The sequence below is a fragment of the Vitis vinifera genome, chromosome 7, assembly GCF_030704535.1.
Source record: "Vitis vinifera cultivar Pinot Noir 40024 chromosome 7, ASM3070453v1".
In the NCBI taxonomy this organism is placed as follows: domain Eukaryota; kingdom Viridiplantae; phylum Streptophyta; class Magnoliopsida; order Vitales; family Vitaceae; genus Vitis; species Vitis vinifera.
Window position 1 is genome coordinate 3,225,800 of NC_081811.1, and position 22,983 is coordinate 3,248,782.

The 22,983-nt window shown below is 35.7% G+C and overlaps 2 protein-coding genes across 2 annotated transcripts; one reads left to right on the forward strand and one right to left on the reverse strand.

The window, feature by feature from the left end:
• Positions 1-1,895: 1,895 nt before the first annotated feature.
• Positions 1,896-3,378, reverse strand: LOC100265903 (glutathione S-transferase). The gene is made up of 3 exons (XM_002262806.5): positions 3,058-3,378; positions 2,594-2,642; positions 1,896-2,474 (listed from the first exon to the last, which is right to left on the reverse strand). The coding sequence occupies exons 1-3, from the start codon at positions 3,205-3,207 to the stop codon at positions 2,029-2,031; spliced, it is 645 nt and encodes a 214-aa protein (XP_002262842.1). The 5' UTR covers positions 3,208-3,378; the 3' UTR covers positions 1,896-2,028.
• An 11,121-nt stretch (positions 3,379-14,499) lies between these two features.
• On the forward strand, positions 14,500-22,004 carry LOC100252094 (dephospho-CoA kinase). Its single transcript, XM_059737873.1, has 5 exons — positions 14,500-14,907; positions 15,051-15,196; positions 20,604-20,667; positions 20,759-20,834; positions 21,005-22,004. Exons 1-5 carry the CDS (start codon positions 14,800-14,802, stop codon positions 21,685-21,687), a joined length of 1,077 nt encoding a protein of 358 aa, XP_059593856.1. The 5' UTR covers positions 14,500-14,799; the 3' UTR covers positions 21,688-22,004.
• The last annotated feature ends 979 nt before the right edge of the window (positions 22,005-22,983 follow it).

Consider the following 22,983-nt stretch of genomic DNA (forward strand, 5'->3'; position numbering starts at 1 on the left):
AAAAACAAATTAGGTCAATTTACCCTTTTGACTTACAAATATAAGATTTGGATAGTTAAAAAAAAGTATACATATAAATCAAATAATAAAGATATTAAGGTTAAGCATGTCTTTTATGTATGATTTTGTAAAACCATATATTAAAACAAAATAATTAATGTGTAAAGTATAGTTTTAATTTTTGTAGACCAAAGTAGGATTGTCCAAGTAATGAATTTAATTTGAGATGATAATGAATGTGATTGATATTTATTTTAATCCACTACTAAAACAACAATAAAAACTTCAATAAATTATCCAAAAATTCATTATCTATGTAAACAAAAATGAAAATTCTTAAAAAGGAATGGAATTGGAGGCATTTATTTATTTTTAGCTTATTATTTGGCCTTTTTTTTTGTTAATTTTTAAAAATAATTTGAAAATAAAAAATAAACCTAATCATTATAATAAAATACTATTATTTATTCTGTAACGACCCGCACCCAACCATGTAGATATTGTCCGCTTTGGACCCAAGGGGGCCCTCACGGTTTTAAAACGCGTCTACTTGATTAAGAGGAGTCTCTACATATATAGCGTCAGGAACTTGCTCCCCTATCCGATGTGGGACATCACAAAAAAGCGGACAATATCTACATGGTTGGGTGCGGGTCGTTACAAATGGTATCAGAGCCGATCCCCGACCCCGGTGTGGGGGTTTGTTTGGCTCTGTAAGGGGTGTTTGTCTGTTTGGCCCCGTAATCCCATGGGACACAATGAGGACGTTGTGTCTGCATGGAGGGGTATTTGTGATGTCCCACATCGGATAGGGGAGCAAGTTCCTGGCGCTATATATGTAGAGACTCCTCTTAACCAAGTAGACGCGTTTTAAAGCCGTGAGGGCCCCCTTGGGCTCAAAGCGGACAATATCTACATGGTTGAGTGCGTCGTTACATATTCTCCACATATAACTATATTTTTTGAAAAAAAAAATTATTAGATGAATACATTCTCTATTAGGTAAGACATAAAATTGGAGGCATTTATTCGAAAACAAGCCATTTTAAGTCCTCAATTAATCTTCAACTTAAAAAAAAAAATACCTTTATTATCGTTTTTTTGGCATTGTGAACAAAGTGGTTGAACATAGTATTATCACCAAGAATGCTCCCTTAATTATTTTTATACAAAATTTTTATTCAAATATTTTTTCTATACTTTTGCTTATTTTGCGTGACTTTTTAAAATTTGTGTATATTTTCTAACTTATAAGTCTATACTTTTGAACGTGCCATAAATTTATATACAAAAATTTGAAAAGCCTTGCAAGAATAAAAACTATAAAAAAATATAAGCAAACAAAATTTTCGTGTTAAAATAATTATGAGATATAAACTTCGTGAGAATATTCTTTATAAAATAATATTTTTTTAGAAATATTTAATTAAAAAGAATAAAATAATTCTTAGATTGTTAATGTAACCGTTTTCATATTTTTTTTAAAAATTAATTTATTTATATATATATAAATATCATTTACATATTATATATAAGTATTTACATATATGTTTTAAAATAAAAGATTATTTTTACAAAAAAATAATATAAGCATTTTTGTTTAAATGAGATAAAAAAAAAAAAAGGTTAAATTTCAAATTTTGGGTTTTCAAATATCCTATTAATCAAATAACCCATTTTTTTTATATATATAATTTAAACTCCGTTTTATAGTAATTTTAGAAAATACTTCTAATTTTTCTTATAATTAAAATTTTTTATTTTTAAAAAATTAAAAACACCTTTTAAAATCATTAATAAATATATTTTTAAAATTTATTTGGTAATGATTTTAAAAAATATTTTAATATTTTTAATATTTGAAAATTTAATTTTTATAATTTAAGTGTCCCAGATGATAGAAACGCTTTATATTATCAATGAACTACACTATATCACTCTGAAATACATTCTAATATTTGATAGTGATTTTAGAAACATACACCCACATAGAAACTCAAGGGCAAAGCCACACAACTTTTTTTTCTCTTAACTCTTCTGCATGGCAATCACCTTGGCCCAAGCAGGCCTGGCAGTGATATCAGCGACCCAAGCGGACACGTGTGGACGCGAGTCAAAGAGCTTCTTGGCTGAACTGCCCAGCAAGTAGTGTAGGGTGGGGAGGTGGTGAAGGTCGGCCAGCCCCAAGCAGTCTCCGCCCAAGTACTTGGACTGAGTCAACCGAGCCTCGTACACATCCAAAACCTTGCCGAGTTTGGCCTCTAAGTCCTCCACTGCAGCTGGGTCAGTGGTCTGGCCGAACATTGGCTTGTAAAATAGCTCGTAACAGAGCTTGGCGGCATGGGGGTCGTACTGGTGGGCCTCCACCTCTATCCACACTGACATGATAGCCATTTTCTTTGAATCTGGGCATATCAGTTGAGTCCCGTTTGACGCGTACTCGTGGGCGATGTATTGTGTGATGGCCCTTGATTCTGCATACTCCAAAAGTCAAACCGTTGGAATATTTCGTTTTTCTTTATTTTACTATTTTTCTTCGATTACAATTTTCTTTTTCAGAAAACAAGAATGGTAATTGGTGAGGAGACTTTACCGAAGAGCTTCAGGTCTCCGTCTTCAAAGGCTGGAATTTGACCAAATGGCTGCATCATTCCGCAAATCGAATTTTATCATTTACATCATTTCACGTCTTAATGAAAAAGAATTTAGTTGAGGGTTTTAATCGTGAACAAAAGTCATAACTAGCCATGTTGAAAAGATGTTTGTTAGCCATATGGAGAGGGCAATTTGGGCCTTTCGGATTAAAAAGCAACAGTTAAACAAATTAATCAATGATAAATGAACTCATGCCAACTGTACGAACTGTGACTCGTCGCTTCCCTACTAATCAGATCTCAAAAGATCACATGGAAGACTCTATCTCACAAAACCCACTCACTCATCGGTCAACGAAACGCGAAGAATTCGCTCTGGCCACACAACATCCACAAAAAAAACCTTCAACAAAACATTAGCAAAAAGTTTCCCCCGATCACGGGAGAATACGATTCAACTTACATTGAGAGCAAGGAAAGCCTCCGATTTGTGCTGGCCGGCCTTCATGTCAATCGTAACGAACTCGAACTCAAGCTCCTTCTCGTAGAGCGCAGCGACAACTCGCATCACTGCCGTGGAGAACGGGCTACCGTGGACTTTCAAGACCGCCATGACTGCTGGATTGGGAAGAAGATGAAACGAGAGCAAGATTTTCAGGGGTTGGGAATGTAGGGATGAAGGCTGAGGGGCCTGGGTATTCACTATTTGTAAAGAGGGTGTAACATTGAATATTCATTTTAATATGCCCTTTTCGAGAACGTTCTCATCCATTGCCATCCAATGCTTTTGCCGATTTCATATCCAACGGAGGCCAAACATTCCCTAGAGTGGCATTTTTGTCATTTCAATGGTCATCGTACGTGACGTATGCAATCACGTCATAGAAAGCAAATGTAACAGCGATTAATTCTCGATCCTTCCTATTTCGTACCTTTAAAAAAAACATAAAGTCAGGAAGATATTTTTAAAATTATCTTGTAAGAAAGAAAAGGCAAATATATTTGATAATAAAAATAAAAGTTATTTTTCAAGTATTTTTTATTTTTATTTTTAAAAAAGTCAAATATGTTTAATAATAAAAATAGAAAATAACCTTATCTTCTTTAAAAGAGATGTTTTATTAAGATTTTTCTAAAAAATAATTATATAAATATAAAAAATGAAGTATTATACATAATTTTTTTAAGAAAAAAATATTTTAAATATTTTAAATTCTCAAATAGAATTTTATTTAATTTTAAAAATATTTAAAAATAATTTTTTATTTTTTTATTTTGTTATATAAGATAAATTTAATTGGTGCTTTTTTTAGGCCTTTTTCTTAATGATAATGTTTGTAGGAGAACATGTATTTATGATTCTGATTCTGTACCATTTTTATCGTGGGTCTATGTACTTTATGTCTCTCTTGTATGAGCACTTCAATATTTTCCATTTAAATGAGTACAATAATTGATTTTGGTTATCAAAACCATATATAAAACCATATTTTTAATTATTCATATTATTATTCAATATTACAAATTTTTTACTATATAATAATTGTTTTTTTAAACCGCATTAGTATTTGTACTACTACTTATTTTATTATTTATTGATTTTTTAATATTTTATATGAGTTTTGATCATTTTTTATTTTATTTTATTTTAGAATTTCATTCTATATATTTTTTATTTAGATAAAATGTAACAACCCTTATTTTTGTATTTTCGGATAAGTTTTATCCTTAACTTTTGTTGATATTTATGCTTTTATTTAAATTTGGCAAAAAGTTTAGTTACTTTATTAGGCTTATATATGAATTTAACAAATTTTTTAATTACTTTATCCCCTCCTTTTTGAAATGAGAAAAGTTAGTGAGATAAGGGAAGAATGAGTAAAATCTAAAGGTATGTTTGATATTTGTTTTTGAGAACAATTTTTTGTAATCTAAAACAAAAAAACTATCTTGTTTTGAAGTAATAAAATTTAGTGTGATAAGAGATGAATGAGTAAAATCTAAAGGTTTTTTTCATAACTATTTTTAAAAATAATTTTTTATTCTTAAAAATTAAAAAAATAGAAAAACCTCTTTTTTAAAAAATTATTCTAAAAAATTATTTTTAAAAAATATTTTTTAAAATAATTACCAACAAATTTAAAATGATGTTTATTTTTTTTACTTAATTTTAAATAGAATTTTAATACTTAATAGTATTAAGTATTAGGTTATTTGTTTTTTAAAGAAAAATCAATATATTGATTTTTCGATTTAGTAAAAAGTTTATAATAAGTTATGAAAAAATAAAAAAACTAATAATTTAAAATTTAAAAATAAATTACTTTCAACAAAAAGCTGAAAAAAACAAACACTAGAGAAAAAATATATTTCATTTAAGTATTTCTCCAACTTAAGCTTGTAATTAGAAAATGTCAAGGGCAAAAAACAAAGTGAAAAAGACAAAAAAGAGAGGCACACATGTATTGCAGATGTCCAAATCTTTCCAAGATATTTTTAGACTTATGGCCCACATGAGACCAATAAAGTTTTGGAGATAGTGGACATACACATTTTGTTTTCATGTGAAGAAAATGTATATATAATAAGATTTTTTTCAAAATTAAAAACATCTTGAATAACTTGGTCGGCCAAACGACCCTTGTACACATCCAAAACCTTAGCCAATTTGGTTTCTAGCTCTTCCACTGCAGCTTTGTCAATGGTCGAGGTGGGGGTGGGCTACACAGCCAGCTTGTCACACAGCTTGGACGCAAGAGGGTCGAACCGGTGCGCTTCCACCTCCATCCACACTGACAAGATAGCCATTTCTTTTGGATCTGGGAATATCAGTTGGGTCCCCTTTGATGTGTAATCGTGGGCAGCGTATTGTGTGATGACCCTTGATTCTGCATGCATACCCCAAAACTTCAACCATGAATATGTTAAATTTTCTTTTATTACAATAATGTAGAATTATAACCATTCCAGCTGTGACATCCTACAGAGGATAGAAAGGAAAGTTTCTGACACTATATAAGTATAAACTTTTTTTAACCTTGTAGATGCGTTTTAAAGTCGCGAAAGCTCCTTTGTGCCTAAAACGAACAATATCTACACGATTGGAAACAAATCGTTATAAATGGTATCAAAGCCGATTCCTAAACCTGGTATGGGGGTTTGTTTGGTTTTGTAGGTGTTTATCTATTTGGCTCCGCAATCCCATGGGACACAACGAGAATGTTGTGTTTGCATGGAAGGTATTTGTGACATCTCACATTGGATATGGGGAAAAGTTCCTAGAGTTATATAAGTATGGACTCTTCATAACCCCATAGACACGTTTTAAAGCCGTGAGGGCCCCTTTGGTCCATATTTACATGAGAGATTGTTACACCACCTACACCAAATTGTCATTTTGTGGTTTTATAGTTGCGGTGGTCCATGGGTAGCTACCAAAAGGATGTTACAGATTCAGATTTGTTGGACCCGCGGTATAGACTTTGTAAGCCACGTTGACGGTATAAAAGTTGGCTTAAAATCCTCTTCATTAGGTGTCCAGAGATCACTTCCTCTTTGATATTCAGATATCTTCTCCTAAAAGCAACAGGTTCCTTCATTCTCTGACACCATTTAGATCAAACCAGGTGCCTCATTTCCCGCAACTCCATTTGAGAGAAAAGACAAGCAAGTGAATATTGAAGGCTCTTGACGTTATTCAGATTGTTCTCTGTTCTCCATGAGTGTCACTGTTTATTCATCTTAATATCGATGAAAAATTCCATCGTTAGTCATTTTCTCGCCTAGTTTCCTCTTGATTTTCGATCACAACAACAAGAAAATTTGGAAATTGAGCATAACTCAAATATCCTGCCATGACAGTGGGACATGAACAAGGCTTAATGTTTTCATCTTGCTTTGACCATCTAATATGTTGCAGGCTCAAGCTTTTGTTTAATTTCCCAGATATCAATCTTTTTCCATACTACAGTATTCAAGTTGAAGAAGAGCCCGTTTGGTAGTGATTTTCAAAAGTGTTTCTACCATTTGTGGGGGTCTTATCCCACGTGTCTACCCACAAGTACTTCCACGCGTCAGTCCACGTGGCATCATCCCAATTGGGCCACGTGTCAGTTCTTCATCACTACATGGACAACCTCCAAGGCATCTGAAGACGTCCTATCCGGACCATTTGCGCTGCTGAGTGGCTCATATATCATTGATAGCCTCAAATCTTCTCTGATATACGAGACTATGGCTAGTTGACACCAGATTGATTGATGAGACTCTTCTCATTCTCACGTTTGCTTTAGTAAATAGGTATGCTCAGTCTCAGGCCATCAACAAAGTTGAAGGGTAGTAGGTATGGCCTGTCACTATTGCGCAATCATCACTACAAGGGTCAACTCAACACTACGGAGCCTGGCTCCACATTTGAACTCAACACTACTAGGGGGAGGGAGGGACGGTGAGTTTTATGATATCTCTCTCTCTCTAAGGATTTCCATTCCTCCTAGCGTCTGACTTGGGCTTCAAATGATGTGACCGAACAATCCGTCCGGGCATCTTTGTGCAAGAAGTAGAAGACCTAGATTCGGGCACCGGAGTGAGAGCTTTCACCGTCATGTCTAAGGGAGGATTCATTCTTTAGTTGACCAGGTATCAACATTGGCGCCGTCTGTGGGAAAGAAGGAGCAAACCTTACCACTTTCGTCGTCTCCTCGGCAGTGTACTTCTGCATTGGATAAGTACATCGAAGTACAGACTCCGGAGTGCCATGGGAGGGGCGAACCACGCCAGCAAGGTGAAGGTTGCCGCACAACTCAACAAAGTGACGTCGGGTCATAAGAAAGAAAGCATTTACGCCTGATGCTGGAGAGTCGGGCGTGGTAAAGCAAGGTACCGACTTTAATAACGCCGCTATATTCTCCCAGCTTGAAGGATTGACCAGAGAGTCTCTCTCATTAGCGTTGCCACCGAGAGTGGCTGGAGAAGTCCCATCTTCCATCAGGCAAGCGTCCTCAATAGATGGAATCACAACTAATTCTCGCCCGGACCTAATGACATCAAAAGAAGGCACCTGCACTATAGGAGTGTCCAGAGCCGGTTCCTCACGAGGAGCCTCCGAACTGCTCTTCTTAGCAGGTAGGGGGCAGTAGGAAGTGCTTCGGAAAGGCGCTTGAGATGCCTCTCCTTGAAGTCGACTTTCAGTCGCTAAACCACTTCTTTTTCTTATTCTTTTCCTTCGGGCTCAAGGCTGATGTAAAGGACCACTTACTTAGGCTCCTGGTCCAAGCTCTTTCCCATGGAAGGCGAGTCGGTGCCAACCTCTGCAGAGAGTGAATGAGACGGAGATAAGTCCAAGGCCTTCTCAATAGGTCGAGGAACAAACTTCTTCTTAATAAGGGGATGAATAGTAGAGTTGGTGGTCGAACGACCTGCACCCGGAGCCTGTCTTAGAGTTTCCTCTTGACGTTTTTTCTCTCTTTTCTCAAGTCAGTCTTGCCTTGCCTTCGCGTCTACTGCTCGGGCTTCCGCGTTGAAAGAGAGATCCTTCAACACGTAGTGCTCGCTAGACACCAACACTCTGGGCACAAAATGAGGAAGGGTAGGGACAACGTACGACTCTGAGTCCTGGACCACTGCTTGCAAATTTTGATCGGTCAGCAGGGTCTCATGATTCCGTTCACTAGCAGAAATCACAAATAATTTGTTCAACCGATCAAAAGAAGTTTTGTCCACCTACTTACTAACCGACTTCTCCTCATATTTCCTATAATACACCAAATAAGACACGTCAACAACAATCCTATAATTATAAATGAGAGAACAAGGGAACAACAATTTTCTCTACCCGGAATCCCCAACGAACGACATGGTTCAAAAGCATGAGTCAGATGCTCATATGAAGCAACCCAAGGGCCCGAAACAATAAAGTGTCCTTTCGTTGCGTCCTTGGTGGAATTTGGAAGTCCGGTCACCAATTGAAGTGACGCAATATGAGTGGACAAATTGAAAACTTCTTTCTGACTCATTTTGACTGTATAGACGAACAGAACCTCCAGCAAAGAAAGGTCCAAGTGGTATAGCATATTCAGGATGCTACACCTCATCAATATCCTCACCGCGTTCGGATAGAGAAAGACTGAGGAAATCTTCGTAGAGTGGAGAAATTGCTTGAAGAGGGAAGGGAGAGGAAAACGGAACCCGACATTAAACTGCTCCTTGTTGAAAATGATAGCATTAAAGAACTTCTCATCGGTTGACACAAGACCCCCATCCATTAAACGAATAGCAATACCGTCTGGCACGCAGAAACGCTCTCTAAACTCCCATACAATAAGAAGTTTGATGAGTTTCTCCTCATTCGTCCATTCAGCGTCTTCTCTTGGCAGGCATTTTTCTTGCCTTTACCAACCTCATTGGTAGAAACAACACCTCCTCGTGCTGACATGCTGAAGTGATGAGCCAAGTAAGACCTACATGACACGACGACCGAATGTTATAAAGCAGTCACCCCACCCTCCTGTCTGTAAATGATACTTCAGTTGTGCAGAGACCAACTTACACTGGCTTAAAGCCCATACCCGAACAGAGCCATTAGCTCAACCTGCAGGGCAGACCCCAGCCAAGGGTCTCCCCTTTAACCGTACCCCACATGGGTCTTGAACCAAACAAGGGTCAAAAACCTAAAGAGCAAACATCACCAGGCTTATCACCTACGACGTCCTCTCTTACCTAGAAAAATATTGGAACGACCCTACATTCTACATGTTGTAGCACTCATATTGCACCCCAATAAACCATAAACTCAAAATAATCCCCAATAACAACCAGATAGGATGTGAAAATAAAGAAGCCAAATACGAGGGAATGAAGCCTTACCTCAAGAGCATCATTGACAAAAACTGGGACAGTGTTGGGAAGATGGACGACCATCGGAGTTGCAATAAGAATAGATTGCAAATGTTACCGGAAAAGGTAAACGGTGGAAACAACAAGAGGACAATGGCTATAGTTGCAGGGTGTAGAGAACAGGAAAAGTAATGGCAAAAGAAAGAAAAACCTTAGAAGGCTAAAACGTCCAAAAAGTATTCCCAAAGGTATAGGGTCCTCTATTTATAAGGGACCAAAACCCTAGGGATCCCAAAAGACAGTCGTCATGGGACACATCCCGAAGTGACATGCCGCCTGACAAAACACCTCGGTGGAAGTAGCCCTCCTATAAACATCTGCCACGTGTCTCACCCACACTAGGGGACTCCAAGGGACAATTTCAGCTCGTCCACCCCTGCCTAGACACAGACACACGTGCTAAAGGAGGCATTGTGGGGGCCTTATCCCACGTGTCCACCCACAAGTACTTCCATGCGTTAGTCCACATGGTATCATCCCAGCTGGGCCACGTGTCAATTCTTCATCACTACGCGGACAACCTCCAAGGCATCTAGAGATGTCTTGTCCGAACCATTTGCACTGATGAGCGGCTCATATATCCATGATAGCCTTAAATCTTCTCTGATATATGAGACCATGAGTAGTTGACACCAGATTGACTGATGGGACTCTTCCCATCCTCACGTCTACTTTAGTAAATAAGCATGCTCAGTCTCAAGCCACCATCAAGGTTGAAAGGATGACAAGTTGTGTCATGATGCGTCGTCTGACACAACCCCTAGCTGCCTGTAGATGTGATGATCGCCTTGTCACTATTGCGTAATCATCACTACAAGGGCCAGCTCAGTACTACAGAGCCCGACTCCACATTTGAACATTATAAAAACCCTATTGAAATAGAACAGATGGTGGAACGATGAGTTCTATGATCTCTCTCTCTCTCTCTAAGGGTTTCCATTCCCCCTAGCGTTTGACTTGGGCTTCGAAGGGTGTGTTCGGACAACCCATCCGGGCATCTTTGTGTATGAAGAAGAAACCCCAAATTCTGGCACCAGAGCGAGAGCTTTCACTACCATGTCTAAGGGAAGAATTCATCCTCAGTTGACCAAGTAGCAACACCCTTAAAAACACTTTTAATTGTTTTCAGGATGAAAATAAGGTGTTTGGCAAATTTTGAAAAACACTTTGAAAATCTAAGAAAACACTTAAAAGTGATTTTTAGAGAATCACTTGCCAAAGTGTTTTTTTTTTTTTATTATAAAAGAAGACACTTCAAAAAATTTGAAATATTCCAAAAATACCCCCAAGTGATTCCTGATATCTTCCTTTCCCTTTCACTCATACCTCTCCAACTCTCTCTTTCATTCTCCTTCTCCATCGCTCTTTATACGAGACTACACAGTAGGAAAGACGTTTCACTTTCATTCAACATCGTTGATTGGATCGAAGGTAACCCTCTATTCTTTTGTTTTTTGTTTTTTTTTTTTTTTTTGAATGTCTGATTGTCTTGAAATGTTAGTTAGGGTTTTGGGTTTTAGGATTGTTTGGTTAGGAAGAAAGTATGACAAAATGAAATCTGTAATCCTCAAATGTTTTTACAAGAATTACTTCCAAGCCTTAATAGTTTTAGATCTATTTTTCAATAGAGCAGTCAAGTCTCATTTCCTAGTACTTCTCTATCTAAAACTCTCATTCTTTATTCTGGTTCACATATGCAATTGCTCTATTTAGGGTTTTTGAGTTCAAGTGTTGCAGGTCCGTTTCTTTTTTAAGGAAGAAAAAATTTGTTTGGTGATATCTTGTTATTTAGAGTTCGTTTGATATGGTTGTTGTCTCATTGCTATTTGTTTGTCTTTAATTTTTTGATTTTTACTCTTCACATTATTATTATTTAAAAAAAATAAATTTCCATATGGGTATTGGAGAATCATCTCCAAGATAAATATTCACTGCTAGCATTTTTATTTATTTATTTGCATTTAGCATTTTAGAAATGAAAATATAGGAATAGGTCCCGCCATAATTCAAGCTTGTCATTTTCATTTTGGGATGACAGTCCTGCTCATGAATCCTATTGTTCATTTCTATTTATATTTTTACTTGGTGACCTTAGTGGCTTTTTCCCTATCTCTGTACCTTCATTTAACTTGAATCATATCTGCCAAGGGAGTACACAAGAGAGGAAAGACATGTAAATGAAAAGGAAATATATATATATATATATATATATATATATATATATATATATATATATATATATTCCTTTGAAAATTTAATTCTTTCACAATGGACGAACTTTGGCTGCAACTCATCTTGTTTTATTTGTATTGACTCCAACCACATGTCTTTACTGCCATCACCTTGCTTAAACTAGCCACTAGTTCACTGAGCTAAAATAAGGTCTGAAATAATTTCTTGGTCAATTTTCAATTTAAAGATGACGAGTCCTGAAATTAGCCAAGTCAATCTTGTTCCCAAGTGAACATAGTGCATGTGTGATCCTGAGAAAACGTATTAGCCTAGAACTAGAGAATTTGAGCTCTAAACCATGTGGGTTGATCATGCCTGATGATGGTAAAAAATGGGGAACCCTCTCTTGTACACTTTGCCTAACTTACCTAAGAGGGCTTCAATAATTTCACTTTATCAAGGGTTGTGCAAATTAGAGAGCCAAATCTAATTTAAGCTATTTGATAATAGGTTGTAATTGAAGTCCCAGACCTTTCTGGTATAACCTTTAATCATATCTATGGCATTTGAAGAGTCTTGACTTTAATAAATTGCCTTATAGGAAGTTGCTCTCTTTCTTTGGTGTTCTAGACCGTGAAGAGTCTTATCTGAGCCTAACCATGAGTTATATGCCTATTTTATAGCGGTTTGCTATTTGCCGGCAGGGGTCTGCTCAGGTCTTAGACTCATTTCCAAGAGAAACAAGATCTCAATTCTATTGTAAAAAATAATATAAAGTTCTGGTCGCGTTTGGGAAGAGAGGAGTGCACAAAGAGGCTTACAAGTTTAAGACTTGAGTATGTTGCAAAGCATACACATGATAGTTTACTCTTCAATCATTATGAGATTTGGTTTGAGGTCAGGAGGTCAAAAGCTTAGAGTTATTTCAATTTAGTCTTTTTGGGTTTAGTTATTAGCGATTTTGAAGCAAGCAATGTAGCTATCAGCTGAAAGTGGGTACATTGTGTTGCTCTTTGTTAGAATGGTGACATTTTTTGGAATGTTGGTTTTCAATGTCCTATTGATATTTGTACATGGAAGAAAGAAGGCTTACTCACTTGCAGATATTTTTAGATGAATCGTAAATCTGGCTGGAAACAAAGGCCCTGCTTTGTATTTTTGACATAAAAATGATTGTGTAACTATTATTTAGATATTTGAGATTGAGTACAAAAGAGGGGGCTTTGTGTTATTTGAGACTGACACACCATGTAATGAGTAGTTTATATTTGGGATTTATTTAATTAGTTGTAGTACAAACATTTTATCTTGCCATTCCCTGCTGTTATTGATCATTGCACAGGAAACTCCTTTACATGCTTGCAATAAACGTGAATGATTGTGTTCAAATAATCATTTACTTAATGTTCTGTTTCTAGTGGAGGGCCTGCTTTCAATTAGTAAAACCATATGATTGATTTGCTTTTGACTGTGATTGTGTTTGCATGATGCTTCAAACCTTTCTGAACATCAACATGTTTGTTTGTTTCTTGTTTTCTTGTTTTTTTAATGGTAACTAGTCTTATAGAAATGGATTCAGATTTGAAGTTTGTATGATATTCAGGGGTTGCTGCTGTGGAAACCTCCATTTGGAGGCAAATTTAGGGTAAACATGGTGGTACCTAGGGTATAAACAAGATAAAGTTGAGTAGATTTTTTTGTCGTGAGAAAGGGATTTCAACAAGTACAAAAGTTGCTAGTCCTTGAGCCATTGGAGCAACGTTTTCTTCAAGCTAGAGAAATTTGTTAATCAATCCGTGAAATTAGGCTTGTCAAAAATAATTTTTTTCATATAATAATAATAATAAGAATAATAATGATAAATAATAATAATACCATCAATATAACAATATATCTTTGTTTCCTAGTTATGAACCATATGACCTCAAAAGTCTATTGATGGTTTGAAAATCTGTTAATATTGACAGAATATTGAATATACACTCTAAATGGCACTAGACATGAATTTTCCTAACAAAGATGACCTTTTTGTGGATAAGCGGTCCACTTATTTTGAGCACAAACAGAAAAAAATCATACAATAGAAAGGATGAAATGACACATGGCAGCAAAACCTAAAGACTACATTTGTAAATGATGATTTTTGGTACAAGAACAAGAGGAAGGTCAGAAAAAAAAATGGGGTTGAAGCTGTGGGAAAAGACAAGTAACCATGACACATGCAAATCTTCTTATATCTCGTTGATGTTTGATTATGACTCTAATATATAATAATATAATTTTCTTTCCATTTTTGTTTTGAAAATATTTGTCCTCTTATTTATTTTTAATTAAAAAAGTTTTTTTTTGAGAAATTAATAGGTAATCATATATTATTTTAATTTGAAAATTATCTTTTATTCAATGTTTTTTTTATTAATGTTTTTTGTAAATATTTTTTAAAATTTATTATAGTGATAAAAAAATTATTAATTTTAAACTAATATATTTTATCAAATAATTTATTATATCATGATTGATATTTATTTATTAATCCAATTCTTTTTGAAAATATTTTTTAAAATTTTATTTAAATCATAAAAAAAAAAGATTATTTTTAGTTTTTTTAACAATATATATATATATATATATATATATATATATATATATATATATATATATATTCTTTTAAGATAGATGTTTAAATATTTTGTTGTAATGAAATTTTTTTTTGTTTATCATATTATTTTCTTTTTATAATTAAAATTATATATATTTTTTGATAATTTATTAATATAAAAAGTGTTTTTATACTTTGAAGCATATTATCAAAAACACTATTAAAATCGTTTTTTGTAATTCTCATAAAAGTGTTTTTAATAAAAACACTGCAGAAATGGGCTCTTAATACCGAAGATGAAAGACAATAGTGAAGGTGTTTTATCGTCCCAACGGCTACAATCACCACCATAAACCCTCAAACTTCGATCTCTGAATCTCCATATTCTTAGCCACTGTCCAAACGACTGTAACTTACCTTCCTCCGCTCTTATCAAATGAACCTAGGGAGATTGGATCTTCCCTTAACCGGTTCCTCTTTGGTACGGTAGGGTTTTCCTTTAATTTTTGGTACGGTGGTTACAGTGAGCCAGGTGAAGAAATGAGGATTGTAGGATTGACAGGTGGAATCGCATCAGGGAAGAGTACGGTTTCCAATCTCTTCAAGGTCCATGGCATCCCCGTCGTTGACGCGGATCTCGTTGCTCGCGTGAGTGTAACCTAACGCTAACCCTAAATCCCCTGTTTGGCTTCCGAAAAAGTGGATTATAATTAGAGGGAGATTTAATTTTTCAGCTCTCTTAGTCGAATGCAAAATTGAATTAAGCTAATTAAGTGGGTGATTTTTCGCAGGATGTATTGAAGAAAGGCAGTGGAGGTTGGAGGAAGGTTGTTGCAGCATTTGGAAATGAAATTTTGCTTGATAATGGTGAAGTTGACCGGGCAAAATTGGGTCAGATTGTATTTTCTGATCCGGGCAAACGCCAACTGCTCAACCGGTATATTCATATTCTTAGTTCTTTTGAATTTTATGAAATGATGTTTACTTCTGAATGCTTGGAGATAAAAATGATAAATGTTTACAATTCTATGCAATAGAGATGTGTATCCAATCTTTTCTTAATTGCATGATAGGAAAGTATTAGTCTTATAACCTATTGAAACACTTCAACTCGGATAACCTAGTGGAATTAGTGTATTTTTTCTCTTAGAGTTTAGAATTTTCATAGATCAATTTGCAGGACTATAAATCTTTTTTGAGTGTCAGTTGATTATAATTCATTGCCTTAACTTGTAATGAAGATGCAATTATATGAGTTTTTACTCTTGTTTTTATATACATTTTTAGGCTACTGGCCCCTTTTATATCATCTGGTATTTTTTGGGAAGTTTTCAAACTATGGATGAAGGGGTTCAAGGTTATTGTTCTTGATGTCCCTTTGTTGTTTGAGGCCAAGATGGACGGCTGGACAAAACCCATTATTGTTGTATGGGTTGATCCTGAAACACAACTTCAGCGACTGTTGGCAAGGGATAGAGCATCCGAGGAGGATGCCAGAAACAGGATAAATGCCCAGATGTCACTGGATTTGAAGAGGAGCAAGGCAGACATAGTGATCGATAACACTGGGTCACTGGAGGATCTGAATGAACAGTTCCAGAATGTATTATTTCAGGTCAAAAGGCCCTTGACATGGACTGAATTTGGGCTTTCAAGGCAGGGAGCTTTTTCAGTTCTTCTTTCTGTTACTATAGGTGTTCTCATATGCAGAAAATTTTATAATAATGGTTTATAACTGTTATATGTACCTGAGACTTTTAATATCTGAGATTGCTGGTGTATTTCATGTAACTCTATTTGTGTTTCATTTCAAAGGGCTGTATCTTTGATCTTTCTTGGAAATGAAAGTTCTTGATTGAGAGGTTGTCAATTTGATTGAAATGTGTGGATTTTTTACTACACACTTTTTAACAGATTCATTAAAGACCAACTTCTATTTGAACTTACAGATTAAAGTTCTGTAATACACTTCCTGTGCAAGTCTCTAAATCGTGTTTCTGGTTTAGTAAATTGACACCTAGGTAATTGATAGGAACTCCACTTTCACTCTAAACGAGCTATTTGATGCTTCCTTCATGTTGTGAGTGGGAAGGGTATATGCTAGACACCTTGGTGGAGCACATCATCAGAAATTGAAGGATAAGATGACTGTTTCATTTTAATGCTCTTTATTAATTAATTTATTTTTTAAACATATTAAATGCTCTTGAATTTTTTATTGGGACAATGGCTTCCGCCAACAGTGAACTATTAAGGATCGCATCCCACGGATGCTATTTCATGTTTCTTCCATGTTGTAAGTGAGAAGGGTATATGCTAGACACCTTGGTGGAGCACATCATCAGAAATTGAAGGATAAGATGACTGTTTCATTTTAATGCTCTTTATTCATTTATTTATTTTTTAAACATATTAAATGCTCTTGAATTTTTTATTGGGACATTGGCTTCCGCCAACAGTGAACTATTAAGGATCGCATCCCACGGATGCTATTTGATGTTTCCTCCATGTTGTGACTGAGAAGGGTATATGCTAGACACCTCGGTGGAGCACATCATCAGAAATTGAAGGATAAGATGTCTGTTTCATTTTAATGCCCTTTATTCATTTATTTATTTTTTAAACATGTTAAATGCTCTTGAATTTTTGATTGATCTGTTGAAATGTTTGTTTTAGGAGTTTTGAGTTAAGCACCATCCAACCTGTTGCTAAGGTTTATTTAGAATGAGCTTTTTTTTTTTTAATTGAAGCTTCTTTTTTGTTATTTCCTTTATGTTCAAGATAACTACTAGTAATTATTGCTTCCCGTTTATTGTTCTACGTAAGGCTGAATAATTAATTAGTTAATTAACTTTTTATCATGAATTTGCAATCTTGTTACTGTTTCTAGTAACCACTTATCCATTTAATTGTGACATGGTGCATGTAGGATAGAGCTCATCTTTAGCCATTGTTGTGAAAATGTGTATGGTTTCTCACTTGTTGACATCATTCAGCCCCTGCAATTGAGTTTACTTGCTATTAAGTCATGAACAAAGCTGTCCATGTCAATTTCAAATCATCATATTGTTGAAACTTTTGCGGCCTTATCTCCCACCAAGGTCACACTCAAATGATAAAGAGTGTGTTTGATAGTGATTACAGGAAACGTTTTAAACTTTTATAACACTTAAATGACAAAAAAATTGAAGTGTTAGATATGTTAGAAACGCTTTATAGAATCACTACCAAACAGGCTCAAAATCTACTTCAAACCGTTTGATATGAATTTCGACTGACCTCGATCCTTCTAGTCTCCATATGCTTGGAGATTTGGTTTTGTCTGTTATAAATGATTGCTGCTATAGTTGGTTGAACCTAATAAGGATGAAACTTGCTTCAAATTGTCTAAGGTAAACCTTTATCCTTGACCACTGAAAATCTATTAGCGTTTCAGTCCCAAAATGAGTTGTGTCCATTTCAATAACGTTATGCTCCCCATTAAATTCAGTGTAGGCATCAAGTTCTATTATTTTGTATTTTTAGGTTCAGTGTTTGTCTGGTAACTAAGAATGATCATCTTCTTTTATTGGCTGTTTGATAAAGAACATAAAGCAAGAACTATTGAGTGCTAAGTGCAATCATTAGTCATCGTGGACCTAACAGTTCAGCAAAATAATTGGCTTTTTTAAAGGGGAGAGATACGTGAGACAACATCCATTAAAGACTGCATTATGTTTTAAAATTCTAAGTAGTTTATCCTGTTTCACAACTTTGATCTCCAATATTAAAATAATGGCATAAGTAATAAGAGGTAAAATTTCGATTGAGTGATAATCCTATATTAGCCTTTTGCTTCAAAATGTTAATTATTATCTTTTGTATATTATGTTTTTGCCTATTATCTAGCATTTGGCTTAAGATGGGAATTGATATCTGACTGTTAAATTTTTTAATTGTAGAAATATGTTCTGAATATCTTCGTTCCTTCTTCTTCTTCTTCTTCCTCTTCTTCCTTCTTTTTTTTTTTGTGATTTTATTTTATTTTTTGGGTGTTGAACAAGGTGCAAGAGTACAGATTGCAGCACCTCTTTTTATTTTTTAGGTTCCTTATATTTTTAGACTTGTTTATGGCCATGCATAGCATCAAATGTCATGGTGCAGAAGCAGCTTGCAATATGTTTACTTGACACTTGATCCTCTACTAGTGGTTCCCTAACAAGACTAACCTATTGGATAGAAATACAGTCATGAGCCAATGTTTACCAAAAATCTGGCTTTTCCGTCTAAATTGATCATTTGATCTTATAAGCTTCTGTATGATACTATATGCTGAGCATGCCCAACATTCAGGGAATTGGCTTGCACAGCAGATGCTTCCACCTTGTGAGATGTTACCTTTCACACAATTTTGAACTACAAGTTGTGGTTATGTAATAGCAAAGTTGTGAAACTAATGAGTTGCTTTCCAAAAATATTACTGAATTTGTTGCCCAGTTGCTCTGAATTTTATTTGAGGCCTTAAATTAAATTTTGACTAAGTGGCTTAATGGTCCTTAGATTTTCATGTCTTCTTGTTATGTGTAGTTGGAGAGCTCTAAATGTATACTACTTAATTTAAAATTTGTTCCTTTATTCTACTGGCTTTGCATTAATCCAAGGCTATAAGTGGAAATGCGCCTGGTTTTAGATAGAGCTGCCAAGATATAGCATCACCTGCCTACCAACTTAAAATCTATTTAATTTTTCTATACTTGTGCTTGTTCTTTTCATTTATTGGTTACATGGAGATTGGGATGTCTCAACTTGATTATAAATAATTGGATGAGGCTTTTTGTTAACCTTTAGGATTAGATGAAGTATAATAATACTCAATTTCCATGCAGAGAAAATGATGCCACAAGGGAAAAGGGTCCAGTAGCATGGATAACATAAAATATGGTTCATATCATCATTATACAACTGGAGATTTAGGCATTGGTATACAGCTTCAAAGAGATGACATGATTCTTGATTTTCATCTTTAGTGCTTAAATGAATTGAAATACAAATTTACTGTATTCAAGATTAATTTTTCTTATATCAGTAAAGCAGCTTGGGATTGAGTTGATGTCAATTGACAGCTGGATCCATGTTTAGGTTTGTTTTGAATATGATGTTCTTGTGCATGTACATGGTTTGTGAGGATGAAAGTAGCATCTTCCCATGTAATACCACTTTTATTGCCCATTGTCCACTTCCTTCAGGGATTGGTACAGGTTGAGTCATAGCTGATCAAAGTTCAAACCAAGCTCTTGACAGAATATGAAAGAGGTTTTTATTCAACTGGCCTGATTCAGGTTGGTCACTCACCTTTTACCATTATGTCTCAATCGATTTACTGGAGCTTGCAGGGCCTACAATGGATATAAGATGTTACCATAAATATTGGTTGTTTTCCCTTGTTGTATACTATGCTTTTAGACTATCAAGAAACTTTTGCAGGAATATTAGATAAATACTGCAACAAAGTGCCAGGAAACTGCTAATACCACAGTTTGTGTGGCTACCAATCATGGGGTGTATAGGTTTAGGTGGGAAATGTAGCACCACCCTTTATTATAATATTTATACAAGGAGGGCAGATTTTTCGTCTCTCTCAACAAAAGCTAGTTATGGTGTTTCATTAGAAAAGAGAGCTTTGCTTTGTAGAGGAAATGAAATTGGTGTTAGGGTCTTGTCTTTTCTTGTCAAAAGCTGTTGGTTCTTTTTAACTTTCTTGGTCTCTGTTACAAATTCCTTGTAATTATGCTTTCCTGGTAACATTACCAAAAATAATTCCAAAGCCAAGAAAAAAGTTGTTAGAAATTTACCTTTTCTTACCCAGTTATACTTCTGTACTGACCTAACCCCTCCAATTTTTTCCTGACTTCTTTATTTTGCTTTAAGGAGTATATCAGTGTGTGGCAAGGGTCCATCATTCAATACAGTCTTTCCCAAATCAGTCCTTTAAGATTCTTAAACAGTCTGATAGTGGGTCACTGATCACTTGGATCAAAGGGCCTGGGGAAAATGGATGAACATGAAGAGGGTCCTACATAATACCTAATTTTGAGTTACCAATAAGAGTTTGCCATGAAGAAAAATCACCTGCATTGCACATGCGATACTCCTGTTTGAGGTCAGACGTGTCATCCACACACTGGCTCTCTCATTGTTTAGCTGAAGTGGTTTCCACAGAGTGTTGGCTCTATCTATCTCGTGCCTTTTCTTCAACTTTTTTAACTCCATTTCTTCAGCTTAAACCACTGCACTCACTTTCAGAGTTCTCCTTCCCTCTCCTTTTTTCTGCATACCACTCTAAAGACTCTGCTTCTCTGTTTCAGTGTCATTTTGGCTAAGATGGCAACATCACCAGCTCAAGATCCTCCACAACCACTCAAATACCAGGTAAATCCAACCTTTCTATTGCCACCCATCCCTTCTTTTCTTCATTCCAAGTGTGACTTCAATTTCTGCATCCTTCTCCTTTGTTTCACAGACATGGGTCTTGAAGGTTTCCATCCACTGTGAAGGTTGCAAGAAGAAAGTGAAGAAAGTTCTCCATAGCATCGATGGTATCGCCAAATTCCAACCATCTTGCATGTGTTTTCTTCTTCTCTCAATTTCCTTATTTGTTCTATTATGTGTAGTTGTTGCATTTCTTTTTGATCAATTCACTTGTATTTTTCTTCATTTTTTTCTCTTTTTTTGAGGGGTCGATTTTACCATGTTCTTTCATGTTCAGGTGTTTATACAACAGTGATTGATTCTCAGCAACATAAAGTTACAGTCACTGGAAATGTGGACGCAGAGACCCTAATCAAGAAGCTGGTGAAAACTGGAAAACACGCTGACCTTTGGCCAGAGAAGCCTGACAATAAGGAGAACAGCCCTGGAAAATCAAAGAATAAGAAGAAACAAAATGATGCCAAAGACAGCAATAAAGGTAACGGTGAGGGTGATCAGAAGAATTCAGCAGATAAGCCTGAAAACTCTGCAAAAGATGCCAAGAAAGATGATGATGGTGCTGGAGCTAAAACTGCTCCCTCTGCTGATGAGCTGCAGGGTGATGAAGGTGGTGAAAGTGAGGAGGTCGATGATAAAACCAGTAGCAGCACAGGTGGCAAAAAGAAGAAAAAGAAGAAGGGGCAAAACAATAATCCCACCAACCCCAACCCAAACTCTGGCGCTCCGCCAGCTGAGTCTGAATACCCTGTTTCCAGTCCAAGCCCAGCACCACCTCCGAACCCTCCACTTCCTACCATATACCCTTACCCAGCACTGTATTACCCTCCTCCAGTATATGGACTTAACTACAATACGGCATCGTTTCCTAGCACAAGCTCTTACTACTATCGCCCTGCAACTCCGATTGATCCGATTGAAGAGTTGAATGATGAAGACAACAAAGGGTGCTCAATCATGTGAGCATGGTGGGCTACTAGGTATATGTTGCCTACGCTAGTATAATTAGTGTATTTTGTACGTAAGGTTTGCATGCATGCATAGAGAAACTGAAGATTCGAGGAAAATTGGGTGAAATAAAAGGGTTTGTTTCTGGGGTTTGGAGGGTGGTTATTGTATTTTGTCCCTTCATGTAGCTTTGCTTACAACTTTGGTTTTGCTTAAGCAGGTCACTTGCCTTGTAATGTTTAGTTGTTTGTAGGGCCTGAAAATCTCTTTTTTCTTGGCACCATGATGTGTAAAGCAGATTTTTGTTTATGAAAATTTCTCACTCTTATATATATATATGATAAATTAAATGACCATAGGAGGTACGGGTTTTGGGAATTGGTTAAAGTTTTCTTTTATGAAAAGCAAAATTTGTTTCTTTGGTTAAAAGATTTTCCTTTGGACTCCCACCTTCAAGCATTGAATGCATGCTTGTGTGGTTTTTTTGTAGCTTTTCCTTCTTTTGGGTGTAGCCCGTGAACTGAATTGGGGACCCAGTTGTAAGAAATCTTTTATAATAATAGGACTTTTTTTTAGTAATTTAGTTCCCAGCCATGGTGGTGGTGGTGGTGGTGGTTGTTGTAAAATGGTTAGATTTTTCAAAAGAGAATTGAATATGCACATCGAAAAGAAAATCCATTTTTTTGCCTCTTCTCTTGACCATGCCTTTTATCTAGAGAAGCATATTCAGAGTGGATTATTCCTCCTTTTCTTTTTTCCAGACACTTCCTTGTTTCCAAAGTCTAGAAAGCTCTGTGCCTCTTGTGGGCTGTGATTCCCTCAAGTTGACCACATCTGGGTCCAAAAAGAGAAGACTATGGTAAATGATTAAATTTATTATCAATATCCAATGATGTAAACAGTGTGTTTTCAACCATAATCTAATTGTGATGAATTAATTACAATCATTGACAAAAGTTTTAGGGGGTTCAACTTGGTGGAGGATATTAAATGCCACCGAATGTCCCTTCAAAATCTAACTCTCTAGATGGAGGAAGAATTATTTATCTCTGTGTTCTCCTGCTGGGCTCCTCTTTGAATGATTTACAGAATCTAGTAAAAGACTCCCATCACTTTTCTCTGCCGCCCATCTTTAATCATCACCCTGTTGTCCCACTTTCTTGTGGAAGAACCAAAAAAAATTTCCATGCGGCTAGAAAATGATTGGAATTTGGAATATTTCCTCATCCTCTCTGTTTAGGGAAGTGTATACAACAAATGTTCTAAAATGAATGCATCATGACCCAACGAGATTACGTATCATCATCTTTT